The sequence below is a fragment of the Sinocyclocheilus anshuiensis genome, unplaced genomic scaffold, assembly GCF_001515605.1.
Source record: "Sinocyclocheilus anshuiensis isolate Anshui unplaced genomic scaffold, SAMN03320099.WGS_v1.1 scaffold946, whole genome shotgun sequence".
Lineage (NCBI taxonomy): Eukaryota > Metazoa > Chordata > Actinopteri > Cypriniformes > Cyprinidae > Sinocyclocheilus > Sinocyclocheilus anshuiensis.
The window spans coordinates 7,486-26,385 of NW_015540927.1; the positions used below are offsets into that span (position 1 = coordinate 7,486).

Sequence of the window (18,900 nt, forward strand, 5' to 3'; positions counted from 1 at the left end):
ATGATCCTTCAGAAATCATTCTCATATGCTGATTTGGTGCTCAAGAAACATTTTGTATAATTATTATGTTGAAAACAGTTGTGCTGCTTAATATTTGTGTGGATTTTTTTTCAAAAGTCTTTGATAAAATGTAAAAAATTAACAGCATTTATTTGAAACAGAAATGTTTTGTAACAATTTAAATGCCTTTACTAGAAAAAAAATCTTTGTATTACTTTGTGGCCACTATTTAACTAAAACGAGGGGCCAAATTAATAAATAGTTAGATAAATTCTTAATTCATGGCCACAATTTCAACTTTATTTTATTATTTTATTTATTTAGTTAGTTAGTTTAGTTATTTAGTTATTTTTTGCAAGTTGTGTGGGGCTCTGTAGCTTTAAGCAAAAAGTCACAGGCCTGACCTTGGATGAGAGAACATCTCCACAGCCTCGTTGGCTATGACTATAGCTGGCTAGCAAACAAAGCTGAGTGAAAATGAATGAGAGTGCATGGTGACTGCACGCCTGCACATTACATGAGGTGATTAATGACAAACAGAGGCCAGGCTGTTATAAATGCTGCTTGGCTCTCAGAGGAACATTTGCATCCTCTTATTTCGATTTCACTGTAAACAAACAAGACCTGTTGGGATACACAAAATTTACAGATGATATTAAAATCCCTAAGGGAGTTAATGCAGTTTTAACATGGCTGGAGACATTTTAAAATCATCAAACTACACAGATGAACAAGGAGCTACAGATACTGTACACAACATTCCTAGTTTAAAAATGAATTTACTACACAAGAACATGAACATAGTTTAAAAATAACTCAACCACAAGCCATTCTAAAACTGTATGACTTTCTTCTGCACAACACAAAAGTAAATATTCTGAAATATGTTTGGTAACTAAACATTTCTGGTGACCACTGACTTCCATTGAATGGACACGGAGACATTTCTCAAAAATATCCTCTTTTATGTTCCTCAGAAAAAAAAGTCATAGGCTTGGAATGTCATGAGGGGAAGTAAATATATTTTTTGGATTAACTATGCTTTTAAAATTCTGAACATTAGTCTGAACATCATGTGAAGAACATGCTTTGAAGGAGAAATGAAAACACATGATTCAGTTAACTCAAGATGAAGAGAGAAAGCCAAGGAAGAATTCTGTTATTAGACCAAATGTTTCAAAAGTTTGAAGCAGAAGAAACTTTAAACTTCTAGTTTTGCTAAAGGCTCTGACTGAGAGACCCACAAATGAGTCAGGGGACTTTCAGACCCACCACAATCAATGTGCCAAACTTGATAACTTTTCTCCAAACCGTTCTGAGGGCTGTTATAGACTCCCAGCCAGAAGAAGAATTATAAAAGAAATGGCAACAAAAACAGCAGGGACATGGAACTTCAGTGCTCAGCCCATAACTATGACAGTAAAAGGCTTTAATTATGTTTCCTTTATGTCGTGCATTGACATTTGAAAGTTTTATTTATTAACACAGAGGGCAGGAAGATATCACACCTCATGCTAAGCTTGCCGAAGCGTGTGTGTAGTGGTTCTTATCTCTGAAAGTTAGCGGTACAAATTGGAGAGCGCTCGAGCAAGATGCACAATATCATTGGAATAATGAGGGCTATTAGTTTTTTTTTGTTTTGTTTTTTTTTAACCAGAGAAAGTGGGAATTTAAGCTCCTTAAGGCAGAGAAGAAAGATATAGAGGTGGACAATGAAGCAGCAAATAATGACAGACACATGCAAAAGTAATTTGCTCTTGGCCAAAAAAAGAAACTTTGATTATGTGCACTCTACTATAATTTTAAAAATAAAGGATTGGCATTGGCATCTATGGTTTCAAGAACCTTTAAGGTAAAAAGTGTATTTAGAGTATTGAAATGCTCTTTACACTAAGAAAATAAAAAAAGGTTTTATTTGGGAATTGTTCACTGAAATGTTCTTTGGGAACCCAAAATGTTTCTTCTATGGCAACACTGCGAAAACCCACTTTTGCAACCTTTATTTTTTTTTAAGAGTGTTTGATCACCTGACATTCCTTACTCTGTTTATTAATACATTGTCTAATGTGACAATGCATCCAATCCAAATGTTGCTATGAGGTTGCTAAGCTGTTCTGGGTAGTTGCTTACTAGCACTAGGGGTTGAACGACTTCTGATTTTTTGAAGTCGGCTTTTATGTGATGAAAGTCGAGTCGAAGTCGACTAGTCACTGATGACGTCATTAATGAACAAATAAATATGGAGCTTTGACAAACACCTTGTGCACAGCTATGGCATATGACACAGCGCTGCCCACATGGCTGTTGCTCCTATAACAGCTTTTTTATCAGTTCTTTTGTCTTTGGGTCATTATATTTCTCACAGATTTCTGCTCATTCTAAATCAGATACAGATAAAGTAGCACACTAAAGATTACATTAATATGAATGTATTAGTGAGAGCGATTACGTGTGTGAATTAATTCTACCTGGCAGCGTAGCACAAGTCAAAAGAGCCCACACCAAGGTCCTTAGATATGGCTCAGTTTCCTCTTCAATGCAGGTAATAAGGTTTTGAAAAAAGTATGAGCAATAGTAATAGTGATAACTTGAATTAGCAAACACTGACAAAAAAGGCGTATCCCTCCTTTAGTATGAGTATTTCAAAATAGGACAGAGGACAGACCACCCTATTTAGTGTACAGCTGTCAGTGTTACTTGGCTCTAAGGGGAAAAGACGAGTGTGTGCGAGTGTTTGTGTGTATGCACATAAACATATTTTGGGGACATATCTGTGCCCAGGAGTGAGCCAAATGTGACAAAACCTTCTTCTGGGGGCTTCCCAATTGTAAAAAAGTTTTATGCTACAGTTAGTGTTAGGTTATGGTATTTATAACAAGCTGTATATATACATAAAAAAAACCAATAGAAGTCTATGGAATTTCCCCATTTAGGTAGCTAAGCAAATGTGCATGTGGGCACTCACTTAGTAAAGGTCGACTATGGTCCATGACCTCTTCCTCCAGACTCGGATTGAAACTGCTACTGCTTTGCTCACTGGCCACGCTGGAAGGGCTTTCCATGTGAAAGCTGGTTTGAGTTGGACTGGTGATGCTGGACTGCAGAGGTGTTTGCACTTGGCCTCCACTCGATTCTGAGTGCACAAAGATGTTCACAATTAAAAAAAAAACAAAAACAAACCTCTAAATTCATATTCTAAATTTAAGCTGAAGATGGGAGTATTTTTGGGAAACCTACAGGGAAACAGTCTTTCTTTTTATAATCCACTGTGGGCACACTAGTAAAACAAAGCCATTATAAAGGCAATCTTTTGTTCAAAGTGGGCATTTATTCAAAAAAAGAAAAAAAATGCTTATTTTGTGCATCAAGCTGCAAAAACAAACAAATCTAAGCTTTAGGGGGATTTTTGTTTTCTGTGAAATGTGGTAGATCTGACAGATGGAGTTGTATTAGTTTGTAAGAGTTTGTGTGGGTGGGTGGGGAGTGTCCGTGTATATTTGGCTGTGAATTTTTAGGAGTTGTGTATTACCGGAATCTCTTCTTTGATCTGTCTCAGACATGAAGGTCTTCCTGTCACTGCTGCATTCACTGAGCTCGGCATCACTGCCATCGCTTTCACTTAAGTTAACTTTAGAGACAGAGAGAAAGGCAGAAAGACAAAAGGTGAGAAAGTGATTAAGACAAGAGATACATGACAGAAGGAAAAGGTACAAGAGAACAAACAACTGAGGGTGATTCAGAATAAAAAGCATAGTGTTGTATATACACAGGGATACAAAGAGGTTTTTATGAATATTAAAACCAAGCAGTTGTAAGCAGCTGCTGTGAAGCTGAAATTCTCATGGCCACGAATCTGCATACGGAAATTCTTGTTCATGTGGACTGCTATTGAAATGACTGGATTTCGCCCACGAAAATTTGCTGAACAACAGTAAATGTGACCACCCCTTAAGGAACAGGATAAAATTGAAGGTATTATTCATTGCTAATCTTCCCTTATGCCATAGCTCTCAAAAATCATTCAGAGCTGAAGCCTTGTGGGTAAGCACTATGGCATGTGTTGAAGTTGCACCTTGGGCGACCTGAGTTCGGTTCCCAACTTGTGGTCCTCTCCCTTTTGCTTCTTGTCGCTGCTTCACTGTGCTCTCCAACAGGTGAAAAAGTGTAAAAAATGTAACCAAAATAAATAATTTCCATATTCAAACTTGTGGTGTAAAGATGCATCACACCAGGTTTGATGTCAATGAGTCAAACACCAATACGGATGACAACATGGCATTACACTGAATGAGACTGAGAGCTTTGGCAGAAAGGAATATTTTTACTGATCACTAAATGCCTACATTCTATGAACATTCTTGAAAATGTTGTCTTTTGCATTCCATAATTCCAATAAATAAACATCAGAATTTCCTTTTTTGGGTGAGCGGTTCTTTCATGATTTCTGATCTGACCCAACTGACTTTGTCAAATTTTAAGACCGAAACAGACCTGGAAGTGATTGTTTTCTTTTGATTTTCTTTTAGATTTCATTTTCAGTACAAAACAAGTATAGCATAAAATAATTATGATTATGAATTTATAATTATAATAATTATTTGGTTAATTAATTTTAACCCAAACCCAAATGCAGAAACCAAAGCACAGCCCAAAACCCATTGTTTGGCAAAACTCTTACACAGAGACTGAGAGAGACTGTCCACCTTCCAGCTCAATAAAACACAATCCTGCAACACCAGGAGAACATTGTCCATCTGAAAGACTACATATACAGCATTCTGAACTAGTCTGTAAAACAGCTCAGGGCAGTGCAAGAAGGTAAATTGGAAAATACAAAGTAAAACAGAAGCATGGGGACAGAGAGATAGTGACAAAAAAAGAGTTTGCCTCTAAAATAATTTCATTCTCTTCTCCATTCCACTGTTTCTGCTTTCATTTTCTGAGCAGGGGCAGGTAAGGATACCGTGAGGAACTTCTGAGAGGCTTCAAGTGGACATGGACCTTTGGCTGTCTTTCCAAAGCCTTCATCATCCCAGCAGCACACGTGTGCCCCCGATCAGCGGCTTGAGCCCAAGCTGAAAATTAATATTTTTATCAGAAAGAGAAAAGGCAAGCTTCGGATCAGCACCGTTCTGCCTTCCAATTTGCTGCACTCCATCTGCCATGGTTTCAATCAGAGGAAGGAGGATGGAGCTGCAGTATTGTGGTGTGTGTGAGCAAGTCAGAGAGAGAGAGAGAGACCCATCTCCCATCACAGACTCTCTCTATACCACCCGTCTCTCCAATCTGGCTTGATAAATATGGCTATAGAGCAGCAAATTCTGTCGTCATGCTGAATCACTGTTACACACTCAAAGACACATGGGTTGGTTTGCCTTGATCTATGAACCATAAGAAGACTTTTCATGTGTTTATAGCAGCTTTGTGCATGCATATTTATGTTACAAAATTCGGTACTAAAAGTGTGTGAGATTTCAGAGCCTAAATATATTTTACTTCAAGTGTTTTTGAGACAAATACAGCAAATGGATAAAGTGTCAATTACATGATGTTTAACGCTTAAGCTGATACCCAGGTCAAAACGGACCGGAACACAATTTAAAGCATTTTTAAAAACACACATTTAAAAAAAAAAAAAAGGATTGATGTTTATTTTGATAATGTTAGCCCATTTAACCCAAGTTTTGTTCTTTCTTTTTCTTTCCTTTTTTATGTACCTCTTCTGGGTCAAAACTGACCCAAATGCAATAGGAGGGTTTTAAAGAAATAAGAAATGAAGATACTTTAAATAACTGGTTCTCAACTGGTTTTGATTCAGGACCCAGATTTTGCACTGGACATCAAGTGGTGAACACAGTAACAAAATTGAAACAAAATTGCATCAAATTCCACTGCATCTACACTGCTAGCCTAAATAACAGCAAGACTACCTCAGCTGTTAAAAAAAATTCTAGTAATTCTAATAAGATTCCAGTATTGTGACAAAATGCTATATTGCAAATTTGTCAAATTTAAAACTGAAGCAAGAAAAACTGTCCCACTTACTGCTCAAATAACAAACTGAAGAATCAAATTTTAATTGAAGAATAAATATAAGGGTGCTGTGCTATAACAAGAAAACCCTGGTGGAGGGGGGGGGGCTGATTTATCTGGTTTAACCTGGTCATATGGCTGCATGCATCTGCACACAAAACTGGAAAACACTTTTTGATCTAGTAAGGCCAAATCTAATGGGCTATGAGGCAGGTGCAGGGTTTCTGCAGTGTTTTAAAATCAAATGTAAGACTTTTACGACCTTTTTTAAGACCTGCACAAATAAAATTAATACTGCATGCCATTACAAAACATGCTGAACAAATGCTGAAAATGAGTCCTGACTTCTTGGATATTTCATCTAAACCAACAAAAATTAAATACAGCAGCACAGTATTAATATTCCTACTCAGACACCCCTGTAACTAAGACACCTACAGATGAATGAAATTTCCTTCAGCCTGTTGCCTCCTGATATTCAGAAACGTTCAGTCACATTACTAGCAATGACAGCAGAGGCCAGACAACAGAACGAAGAAAAACTACTTCAGCTGACTGAAATGTCACTAGACTTACAGTTAAAGGTCTCAACAAATATGAAGTGATTGTTTACTTTCAGTCAAACAGAGACAGGAATCCACAGGGCCTCAGTCATGAAGCAGACATGTGGAGACGGGGAACTTAATGTGGGATTAATCGGTGTGTGTATCCTTACCTCAGCCTGTTTTTAACATTAATGAATGGTTTACTGACACCATTTGCTTAGAGATACTAAGCTTAGGGATACTTTACAGGGTAACATAAATTTCTGTTTTATGGTTTTCTTGACAACAAATTGACTTCCTGCATTTAGTTACATCTTACATTGGATCATATGCACTGTGAAAGTAAATCATATAAGGGCCCTGATGACATTGAAAAACCTGCAGAGATTTACAACAGCCAGTGACCTTTGGCAGAGACAACAGAAATGATTGCATAGTGCCGTAAATGAAATACCCGTTTTTGAGACAACCATGCAACCACACTAACCCTGGGAGAATTTGATTTGCTAGACAAAATAAAAGCTAGTGACTTATCATATAATGTTTGTTGTGATCTCTATCAATAAGCAAGAATATTTAGCAAAAGCCTTTCTTCACGTGGTGTATTAACTGAAGGGAAAAGACAAGCTGTTCACAGAAACAATGACCATGTCAGAGGTGAACCTGCTTGAGTCTAAGATACAAACCACCAAGATGAACTTCTGAACTTAGGGCGTGTTCACACTTGGCGTCTTTTTTGACAAGAAAAAGTTGACGAGCGCTTATTTAGTAAAATAAAAAGCTGGCAGCGTTTTGGTTACAAACAGCAGCCGAGGGCGTCTTTTGTTGCTATAACAACAGCTGCAACAGTAGCCTAGGCGCCGGCAGTGGCATTTTAAAAAGCGCTCAGGACTTTTTTGAAAACACGGTTTACTCCATAGGATTATAATGTAAAACAGATGCTGGCAGCTTAAAAGACACCAAGTGTGAATGCGCATTGTATTGCGCATTATTTTAGTCATTCCCGGAGGTTTCACGCTTACACCAAAAGCACGCGCACCACCACTGATCTATATTAGTGGATCGCACAAGCCGCACTCAGTCTCAAACAGCTTGTGAGCCACAAATACCAAAATGAGTGGCTAACTGCGCTAAAATGTTCAAAAACATACAAAATGATGTCAAAATGCCCATCTTGGCGAGTATCCAGTTAAACAGGCAGTTTTGGAACGTTAAATAGTTGAGAAAGAGAACGCATTCACGTGGATAAACTCTTAAAGGGACCGCAGTCCAATATTCCTGCTGCTGTCTGTCATGTTAATCAAAGAACAAAAGACAAAGAAAATCACTTTCTGCTCTTGACTGAATACGTTTTATAACTTTAATGGTAAGCATTAATCTGTATTTAATTTTTACAATGAAGACTACAGAAATTAATCACATCACACTGGATGTGTTATTATACATTTGATTACTTTAATTTCTGTAGTATTTCTTACCTGAATATACTTCACGTTCTGTGTTCCGTTCTGTCTTGTGTACAGCCGTGTCCACACAGCTTTCGAAGTATACTCAACCGCGGATGAGCGCGCAAGGATGAGTTTGACACATGCGCAATGCTCAACGCAGTGTCTCAATATTCACCTCGCACCTGCGCTGTCGTGGACTGTCTTGTGCAGCCACAAAAATTGGGCTGCACGTGGACCGTGTGCGTGGACACTTCTGGTGACAAAACTGCGTCATACAGACAGTAGTGCTGTGTTCAAAATATCGATACGACGATGTATCGTCACAGAGATTTGACGATACGAGTATCGATACAGCTGGCCCAGTATCGATATTGTGGCACGTGTGCAGCAGTGGACCGCGCTTAATTTGTTAAAAAATTTTAAACGTTTAAAATTGAGCAGAAAAGTGCAAGGTTTCTAAAAAAGAATGAATAGAGCATATATAGGCTACAACAAGGTTTATACGCGAAACGACGTCGCGTGCACTCAAAGCGTCCGCAAGCGTCGAGATCAGCCTTGAGCGTGTGTGCGTTAGATACAGTGAAGACAGCGCGTTAGTTTAGAACTCTTCTCATTTGTTTTTTTTTTATTGTAGAGAGTGTATTAATTTGTGCAATGTATCGTGACTTTGCTGGTGATACACAGCCCTAGTACACAGACAGTCACGGAACGCGGATGGCTGAAGTATACTTTGGGCTTTATTCTTTCATTACTTTGATTTTTAACCCTATTCTCCAATAAAATTCCCTCCTCTTCTTAATAACTATTATTTCTACACTAGGTCTGGTCTTAGTTGAATAATGTAGTCTACACTTTTTCCCCACAACTTGATACAATTCTCAGATTGTAATTCATTGTTAGCCTCTTCATCATGTAGATTTCATATACTTATTCCAACCCAATCACTAATTTCCAATATATTTGCCAATATATCTGAACTTTAAAGCATTGCCACAATATATGGCTATGATTGTCTTCATCTGAGCTGCACAATCTCTAGCAGATTGCATTTTTGCTTAGATATCTCTTCTGCTCAGGGGTGAGGTAATCTAGTGATTTTTCTAACCAGATTTTCTCCAGGAAAAAAAAAAATAGTAATATGTTGTCTTGCCCTAAATATATACAGTATATATATAAGAAAAAAAAATTCTAAGAATTTGTACATTTAATTTATGGCCTGATATTTCTCAGAAAAACTCTAACATTTCCATCAAACTTCTAATGACAAAGCAAAGCAAATAGAAATGGGGAACATGGACATCCCTGTCTACGTGGTCTTTCTAAAACAAACGATTGTGAAAGAAATCAACAAAAATTATGGGAAACTCTCAAAGCTGAAAAATCCCTCAATGCAAGACAGGCTGCAAAGTCTTCTTATACAAAATGTGAATCACCGCTGTCTCAGACTGCCCTGTGATCAGTAATTTCTAAATAAGAGCTCATTTCCCATCCGACTGGCACATTATCATCCCAAATCTGTTATGGCTGCCAGATGCTGGATTTTCATGAAATTCCAATGAGCTGTATTTTACAAATTTACATCCATTTAGCCTGATTAACCCTCCAGAATTAATTCCTGAGTATACAGAAATTATTCTGGCAGGCAGAGAGAGAAAGGAAGATCAATGTTGATGAAGAAAAACAGCTGAAGATGTAGAGGTGTTATCTACATTTTCTGCAGCATTTTCTGTAGCACTGAGCGTGTTTGATGCTAAAAGCTTATGGCAGATAAGACACTATCTGTAAAGTGCTTCTATTTCCAGAATAATTATTGGAAGATTATTTTTAATAAAATGGATGACTTTGAGTCTTGTAAAACAACTTTACCAAGCAGAAATTTAATTTACGAAATCATGTTTAAATCTGAAAGTAGCTGAGCGAATGCTTAGATAATCTTCATTCTCCTTTCTGTCCCCCCGAGCATCTGGGACGGGAAGTGCTTTACCTGCATGTCCAATCACATCAGACTGAGTGAAACTTTACGTAATCTAACCATCAGTTGAACAGAAAGATATTCAGTCTAATGCGTATCTATATCGCTCTGTTACATTTGTTCAGACATGATAATTTTGACCTGTCAGTCTTAAAGGATGTAACTACGTTAGTACCACCAAAAGCCTTTCAGACCTTATTTATTCAGTCATCCTTTAAATGGATACAGTCAGAAAGGTGTCCACCCCTACGACACTAATGCATCTCATACACCTCTCACTCTCAAGCAAGTGTGGATGGCACTAAGCCACATTTGGTGCTCTAAGACTGGTTTAACAAAAAAGGAAAAGAAAACTCTCATGTGAACTACATATGAATTACAGTACAGGAACATATGAACAGATGTGCACCTGTCAGTGTGAACCGCTCCATAGATACATCTTCGTAAAGCTATAAAGCACCACCATATGTGGAATTGATGAACGTTCCTGAACATCTTATTTGCATGTTGGAGATAATCAAATGCATGAGAAAACTGTGACACTGTAAACTCTGATGGGCCACATGTTTTATTATACGTAATAAAATGATGATATATTGGTCATCTGAGCGTCTTTACTGCGAGACGCAACAGCGCTCGAGGGACGTTGGTTCACATGCTGTAGGACTCTTTCTACTGCCTAATTCTTCTGATAAGTAAGCTTAACACACACTGCAGATGGGTCCATTTAATTCATGCCATGGCGAGTTTATTTTTTTACATATATTTCATCCTCCCTTAAATGCATTTCTGCAAGGTTAAGCAGAACTGTGCCTGGAAGCTAGGAGCATTTCAGGCTAAAATGGATGTAGGAGGGAATGTTTATTTGGAGAAGGGTTAAATGAGGTCACCTTAAGATGGCTGAGCTCATTAATAGCATCACTGGTAGAGAATGGGATGTCCCATCTCAGGTACTGAAATGACTAAAGGGCGTTTTAATAAGCAAACTGACCTTTAGATCTATAGCCTCACCAGTATATTTAGATAACTACTACAATGGCCTAATTACAGACACCTTATAGAAGTATAAAATGTTAGCTTAAAATCCCAATAGTGTGGGTATATGCTAGCAAAGTACATCTAATATTTTACCATTTTGTGTGTGTGTGTGTGTGTGCATATGTGTTTGATTGTGCTATCTTTCTTATCTAATGCAACGGTGTTTATACATTTTTATGTGTCCAAATATTCCAGGATCAATACAAGTTAAGCTAATTGACAGCATTTGAGGTATAATTATTACTAGGGGTGTAATGGTGCACAAAAATGATGGTTCAAAAGTCACGGTTTGGTATGTTTTTGGTACAGCAATGGGGGGGGGCATATATATTTTAATTTAAAGCAGTTTACTGAATAAACTCTGATTATGCTGTTGTAAATGGGGTAAGGGATTTAGAGTTCTTCCACTTTTGAATGCAAAATATTTAAGCAAAATGTATCTTTTAGTCAGAATTAACGTGCTTCCATTCTATTGTTGCACTTTCATTCTATTGCTCCAAACTGTATGCTGAGAATTTAAAATGTTTAATATAACACTCATGTTTACTCACACTAACATAATATAAACATACATTGTCTGCATCTTGTGGCCATTGTATACTATTGAAACAGTCAGTATGTTGACGTTTACAGATTGGCTACATTTACTTCTATTGAAAGAGCTTCACTGTAACCCAGATTTGTGCTTTTATTAAGAAAAGGATGAACACACGGAAATTAATTCTTGTGGTAATCAATGTTGTGAGACAAATGCTGTCAAATGAGCTTAACTTGTATTGGACTCAGAATATTCTTGTAAGGGCATTGTAGTAAAAAAATAAAAATTAAAAAAAAAGATATTTGCCTTTAATTTGAAGGAAAGTCAAGACCAGACAGAAAAGTAATGGGAGAGAGAAGCAAAATGGATACGACACGGGATGAGACTGGATTTCATCCTGTTTTCCCCTTGAGCACAACAGGCCCAAGCATGAGAATTTCAGCTGTGCAGTTTTTAAAGCTCTGTGCATTCCATATAGAATAGAATAGAATAGAATAGAATAGAATAGAATAGAATAGAACATAATAGAATAGAATAGAATAGAATAGAATAGAATAGAATAGAATAGAATAGAATAGAATAGAATAGAATAGAATAGAATAGAATAGAATAGAACATAATTTGAAATGTGTACTTTTTTAAAATGTTAAAATACTGTTAAAAAATCTAACCTAGCAATCCTCTATTGTAATGTAGAATAGAATAGAATAGAATAGAATAGAAGCATTAGCATCTAACCTTTGTTTTGAGCCCATGTGTAGCTGATTGGCGCACTCCTGGTCACTGGTAGCTGCTCTCCTCTTTCTATTACTGGCATCCTGTTATCTAGAATTGAATCCTTAATGGGACGAATATGCTTCGGCAAGGTTTTGTAGAACCAGGCTCCAGAACGTTTCCATACCTTTGAAGAGCAAGGAAAAGGAAAACAAATTTAGCACAGCTCAGTATGAAGTGATTTAAAGCAGGTACTTAAAGACTAAACATAACATAACATAACATAACATATACATCATAAAGTAATACTAATAATTTCCAAACTGTATTTATTACTAGTGTTCTTATCATTACCAAACTATTAAAAATTAATAGAACAAAAAAATAAAAAAAAATTGGTAACTGAAATATAGCTGAAATATTAAATGTATAACTTAACTGGAAATGCTGCCTTGGCAACTAACTAAAATAAGTTTAAGTACTAAAATTACTAAAACTGAAATAAAAATAAGGCTAAAAATATAAATATTAAAATAACAACAGCACATAATATTACTAATAAAAAATGAAAAATGAGAATATAAAAAATTAAATGTAATTCAAAATAATAATACTACAATAAATAAATACATTCTAAAACAACACTGTTTGATATTACTGTACCTTTACATATCTGAAAAAATTCAGGAACTGCTTATTTCATTTGTACATTTGTTGTATTGTTTTTCTTCTATTGCATTGTTAACAACTACTGAAACATTGGTCAAACACAACAACAACAATCACAGCAATGGCAGACAAGGCCATGCAGAATGGGTGGTAGGAGTATGTGAGAAATATGTTTGGAACGTTTCACTATCTTGCCAGTTCCATTTGGTGCTTTAATGGAGGTCTATTCAATATGGTCAAAAAATAGTTGTGCTCATTCGTATTCATTGCAAACCACAAAACCCAACAGACAAGCAACAGCAAAATCCAGCCATTCACTGAATCAGCGCCATGACTTTCAAGGCAGTGGCACTTAATCAACTGACACACACCAAAAATTTTAACAATCCTTTCATAACACATTACCCCTGTGAAACAAACACCGAAATGCTCTGGAGGTGTTCTGAGCACACTACACTCTGGTGCCAGTCACTCTCATGGTGACATAACAACGAGAGACTGCTGCTCAGCAGGCCAGGCCCTGCTGTAGCCAGGAAGACAATTAAGAAGTGATAGACAGCAGGCTCTGAAATGTCAGGGCTGACAGCAGCTGCTGGAGTCTTGGCAGAGACCATCTCTCAGCTGTACCTGATCAGTTACCATCTCCATTTGCACAACCACTGACCAGACAAAAAAATGCAGATTTAGCTTACAGGGTCAATCACATAATATTAGATGGCCTTCCCTGTTTTGCATTGGATTTCACCTCTTATTTTCTGTGCATGTTTGATGCACACATCAAAATCTTTGAGCATACAGTAGATGAAGCTTTTGTGTTTAGTGCAGAAGAAGTCAAAAGCAACAATTTTATATTCCCCAGGGCACCACTATCTGCCACCCAGCAAGGGGAAAAAGTGCATTTTAAATTACTAGTGCAATCAGTTCATTCACAGTGAAAAAATAACTTGTACAATCATGAATAAAGGGTGTGAACAGTCATTTTCCCAGAACTGAGTTTTATCAGTGGGAAACAGAGCATGTGAGCGGAGCGGAGCGTGAGCTGAGCGGGGAGCGGAGTGGTAATATTTCCTTAAGAGCGCAGAGCGCCTTTCTGAAGATTCCGCTCCGCTCGCTCAATACGCTCAGCGCCACTCGCTCAACCCAGAATGCTGTTTGGTGATTTGTTAGAGCAACTGAGTGGAGCGCACGTCCATAGAGCGGAAAATGTAGTGGAGCGTCACACCACTCCGCTTCGCTCACATGCTCTGGTGGGAAATAACGTGTAATTTAGAAAAATTATCCACTTTTGAAAGTGGAATGAGTGAATGCCATGAAAACCAGTCTGGAAAGTCTGTTTTTGCCTCCTTGTGAGTGTACAGCCCCTTCGTTCTTATAGTTTTATTCTGATTCAGAGTGGAAAAAGAATACATATATACTTTATACTTGGTAATAACACAACATAAACCTGCTAAAAATAATATAAATTTAAGCTCTTTTTATGTTTTTTGAAATTGCGAGATTAAAGAGTAGTAGATGTACAGCCTTTCCTTTATTATAAGCTCCAAATCTTCACTGATAGTGAACTGAAAGACATTATAAATGTACATTACACAATAACACATGCAATAAATGACCACAGGGGAAAAGTGTAAATGCAAAATAAGCTTCCTGTGAAAAATGATGGCATTAAATTGACTAGACGTTTGCCAGACTTCAATAAGAAAAATTTCATCTTCCAAATTACTATTTAAAAAAAGCAATCAAGCACAGGAGTCGACGGTCTAATTTTTTGTTAAAATACTCCTTTCCTAGCCTAATATGCAGAGACAACTGGGTCACTCTACAAAATGGATGTCATTTGGGTCTGTCAAGTATAGGGTTGGGAATCGAAAATTGATTACGATTCCAGAATCGGATACTTAAGGGTCAGGAATCGGATACTTGTTGTCAAATTAAAATTTCGATTCTGCCATGACCTTGCTCGCTAATCTAAGCGCTCCAAAGTTTGGCTACATTTGTGATCAGAAGCCAAAAAAGCTAAGCATAATATCTGTGATAGCTAAACATGTTGCAAGAGAGGTGTCACCACCAACATGCCAAAGCACTTTAATTTAATAGATCGTTAAAGATCGCGAACATGATTCAAACACCAACGTGATTCTATTCCTAAATTACAATGATTCGTCTGTTTCATTCCTCAACCTTTGACGTGTGCGATCAATGTTGTGATCACTTGGTTTGTCTGTGCAGCGTACGATCACACTAGTGTGATTTGAACATTTAAATTTGCGTTCGCGCTGCCATTGACCTAGAGAGCAGCTGTCTGTCATGAATGAAACAGCTTCACAGTCTTTTCAGCCACACAGTATCATTATTTCTGTGTTACAAACATTCAAATCACAGAAGTACTGGGATAAAAGTTTATAGTTCAGATATAAACTGTGTTAGGGATCAGGGGGTGTAGACGGGTAGGTTTAGGTATATGTAAGGTGGGAGGAGTTGGATCTGGATCTAACCACGCCGCCTGGATCTTGTGTTCTGCAGTGAGGACCATCTTGAACGCGGATTCATCCAGTAATAAAACAAGCACATCTTGAGTGAGTCATTTAATCATTAATTCATAAATTACATGTGATTTTGTTTAGTTGTCTAATGTTTTTTTCTTCAGAATAATGAGAGAACCACAACTTCCATTGGGGAAAAAAAAGAAGAAAAAAAAACTCAATTTATCCAGAATCATGCAGTTCTATTTTGCACACAAACAGCTTTTAAAGAGTCCAGTTTTTATGTAGCCTGTTGATTTTTGTTCATGGTATACAGCTCCAATAAATGGTTTTCAAAAAAAGAGACACAGGATAAATGTTTGATATCATTATTTAATCACATTGGAATCGAAATTGGGAATCAAGAAGAATCAGAATCGATAAGCAGAATCGGAATCGGAATCGGAATTGATAAAATTCAAACGATACCCAACCCTAGTCATGTATTCACCTTATTTTTCACGTAAGAACAGCCGCGGCCATTTGTAAACTTAAAGGGTTACTCCACCCCAAAATGAAAATTTTGTCATTAATCACTTACCCCCATGTCGCTCCAAACCCGCATCTGTATTTACGCTTTGATTTGAACGAAAACAGTGCATACGTGCAGTGCGGCTGACACAGAATTATTAATGTTACATTTATTTAGCGCTTTTCTGGGTACTCAAAGAGCTTTACATGAAAGCGGGGGAATCTCCTCAACCACCATCAGTATGCAGCATCCACCTGGATGATGCGACGGCAGCCATAGTGCGCCAGAACGCCCACCACACACCAGCTTATGGGTGAAGCCAATCAGCAGATATGGGATGATTAGGAGGCCATGATGGTCAGAGGCCAATGGGCAAATTTGGCCAGGATGCCGGGGTTATACCCCTACTCTTTTTCGAAGGACATCCTGGGATTTTTCATGACCACAGAGAGTCAGGACCTCGGTTTAATGTCTCATCCGAAGGACGGTGCTTTTTACAGTATAGTGTCCCGGTCACTATACTGGGGTGTTAGGACCCACACAGACTGCAGGGTGAGCACCCCCTGCTGGCCTCACTAACACCTCTTCCAGCAGCAACCTAGTTTTCTCAGGAGGTCTCCCATCCAGGTACTGACCAGGCTCAGCCCTGCTTAGCTTCAGTGGGCAACCAGTCTTGGGCTACAGGGTGACATGGCTGCTGGCACAGAAGAGCGTAAGCTGCTTGCGTCCAGCGGATATTCTCAAAAATGGCGCTACGGTGATGCAGAGAGACACAGAGGAGACAAATTGTTGAATAAAGTCGTTTTTTTTTTGTTTTCTTCGCGTACAAAAAGTATTCTCGTCACTTCATAAAGTTACGGTTGAACCACTGATGGCAAATGGACTATTCCGACGATGTCTTTCATACTTTTCTGGACCTTGACAGTGTAATTTACTTGGCAGTCAATGGGACAGTCACAAGTCTCCCAGTTTTCATCCAAAATAACTTAAATTGTGTTCCGAAGACGAACGAAGCTTTTACGGATTTGGAACAACATGGGGGTAAGTGATTAATGACAAAATGTTCATTTTGGGGTGGAGTATCCCTTTAATGTGTCTGACTTCCGGTGTCATTCACTTCCAATTATTTTTAGCTGTACAAACCAGCACATTTTGCTGCTTGAAACTCCAAACTCGTATTATTTTACCATATTATTTTAATGTATTGTCTTAATTATAAACACACTCGTTTGTAGCGCAAACAGTTTTACCGGTTACTGCACTTTGATATTCTTCTCGTTATTTCCCTACAGCGGCTAATGAATCAGAAGTCTCGCACATTCACAGAAAACAGCTTGCTTACGTGTTGAAAAATAAGGTGGATATTTGTAGGGGGAAAAATTCATCATTCAGTTATTGTTAGTTATTATGTTTTCCCTTTTTACAGTAAACTACCCAATCCATGAAAAAAAACAACTTTAACTACTGTATGTATAGGCATAATTATGTTCCAACATATATTAAAATGTATTAAATTCACACTTAAATATATTACTAATAAACAATTTAGTTATTGATACTGATGTATACATATACAAAGTAATAAATTATGACATTTATTTCCAAAAAAAAAAAAAACTATGCTAGCATTAAATCACTGCACTTTTTTTGAGCTTGGGACTGGATGTGTTTCAGCAGGCAAATGACAGATGAGGGAGTTTTCAGAAAACAAATATTTTTGAGTTTGGTGTCACTATAGAGGCCCAGTAATTACACACATCAGATTTAAATCTCAAGTCATGAATGATAACGAAATAAGTGTTCAATTAAAAAAATAAAGCACCACCTGTATCTAATGCATCTCTGTCACTTAAACCATCACATTAAGACACATCATGGGGTGATCTGCAGTTCTAATTCCCTGAATTGAGGGGAGAGAGCAGTGATAAGGAACCATTTGGGAAATGTGTTCGTGTTATTTCAAGGTCAGTGAGGAGTAGGAGAAGATAAAATACGGAGGTAACCGTGAGTCTGTATACATAAATATCTAGAGACTCATTATTTCCAGGCATATACCATAGGGAATGAATCTCTCTTCTTCAACAAACATACACAGAGCATTCCATCATACCAAATGCAAATTCATACAAACGCACACAGACTTAAACATCATGTCACATTTTTAATTGCAACTTAAGAGTTGTATTTCTCTAACTTATTTTTTAATTAAATCTTTTACAGTTGGGAATGGATCCAGATCAAATCCATCCATACTTCCACTCCTCCACTTAATTAAAAACATATACAGTATATAAATGAATGGCTCCCTCGTTATAGGATTACTGACAGCAAAGGAGGAAAAAAAATGCAACTAACCACATAATGGTTACTAGTTAGGATAGAAAAAGGACAGAAAAAAAACATCTTTTCTGGTGGATATACAGTGGTGTGAAAAAGTGTTGGCCCCCTTCCTGATTTCTTATTTTTTGCATGTTTGTCACACTTTAATGTTTCAGATCATCAAACAAATTTAAATATTAGTAAAAGATAACACAAGTGAACACAACATGCAGTTTTTAAATGAAGGTTTTTATTATTAAGGGAAAACAAAATCCAAAACTACATGGCCCTGTGTGGAAAAGTGTTTGCCCCCTAAACCTAATAACTGGTTGGGCCACCCTTAGCAGCAACAACTGCAATCAAGTGTTTGCGATAACTTGCAATGAGTCTGTTACAGCGCTGTGGAGGAATTTTGGTCCACTCATCTATGCAGAATTGTTGTAATTCAGCCACATTGGAGGGTTTTCGAGCATGAACCGCCTTTTTAAGGTCATGCCACAGCATCTCAATAGGATTCAGGTCAGGACTTTGACTAGGCCACTCCAAAGTCTTAATTTTGCTTTTCTTCAGCCATTCAGAGGTGGACGTGCTGGTGTGTTTTGGATCATTGTCCTGCTGCAGAACCCAAGT

At 37.5% G+C, this 18,900-nt stretch overlaps 1 protein-coding gene across 1 annotated transcript in view; it reads right to left on the reverse strand.

The window, feature by feature from the left end:
* Window positions 1–368: 368 nt before the first annotated feature.
* LOC107689386 (rab effector Noc2-like) overlaps window positions 369–18,900 on the reverse strand; it is a 55,005-nt gene continuing 36,473 nt past the window's right edge. The window contains exons 6-9 of the mRNA XM_016487351.1: window positions 12,313–12,475; window positions 3,530–3,628; window positions 2,966–3,133; window positions 369–624 (exon numbers count right to left, since the gene is read on the reverse strand). Coding sequence (XP_016342837.1) covers window positions 605–624; window positions 2,966–3,133; window positions 3,530–3,628; window positions 12,313–12,475 — 450 coding nt within the window. The 3' untranslated portion in view covers window positions 369–604. The remainder of the gene's footprint in view (window positions 625–2,965; window positions 3,134–3,529; window positions 3,629–12,312; window positions 12,476–18,900) is intronic.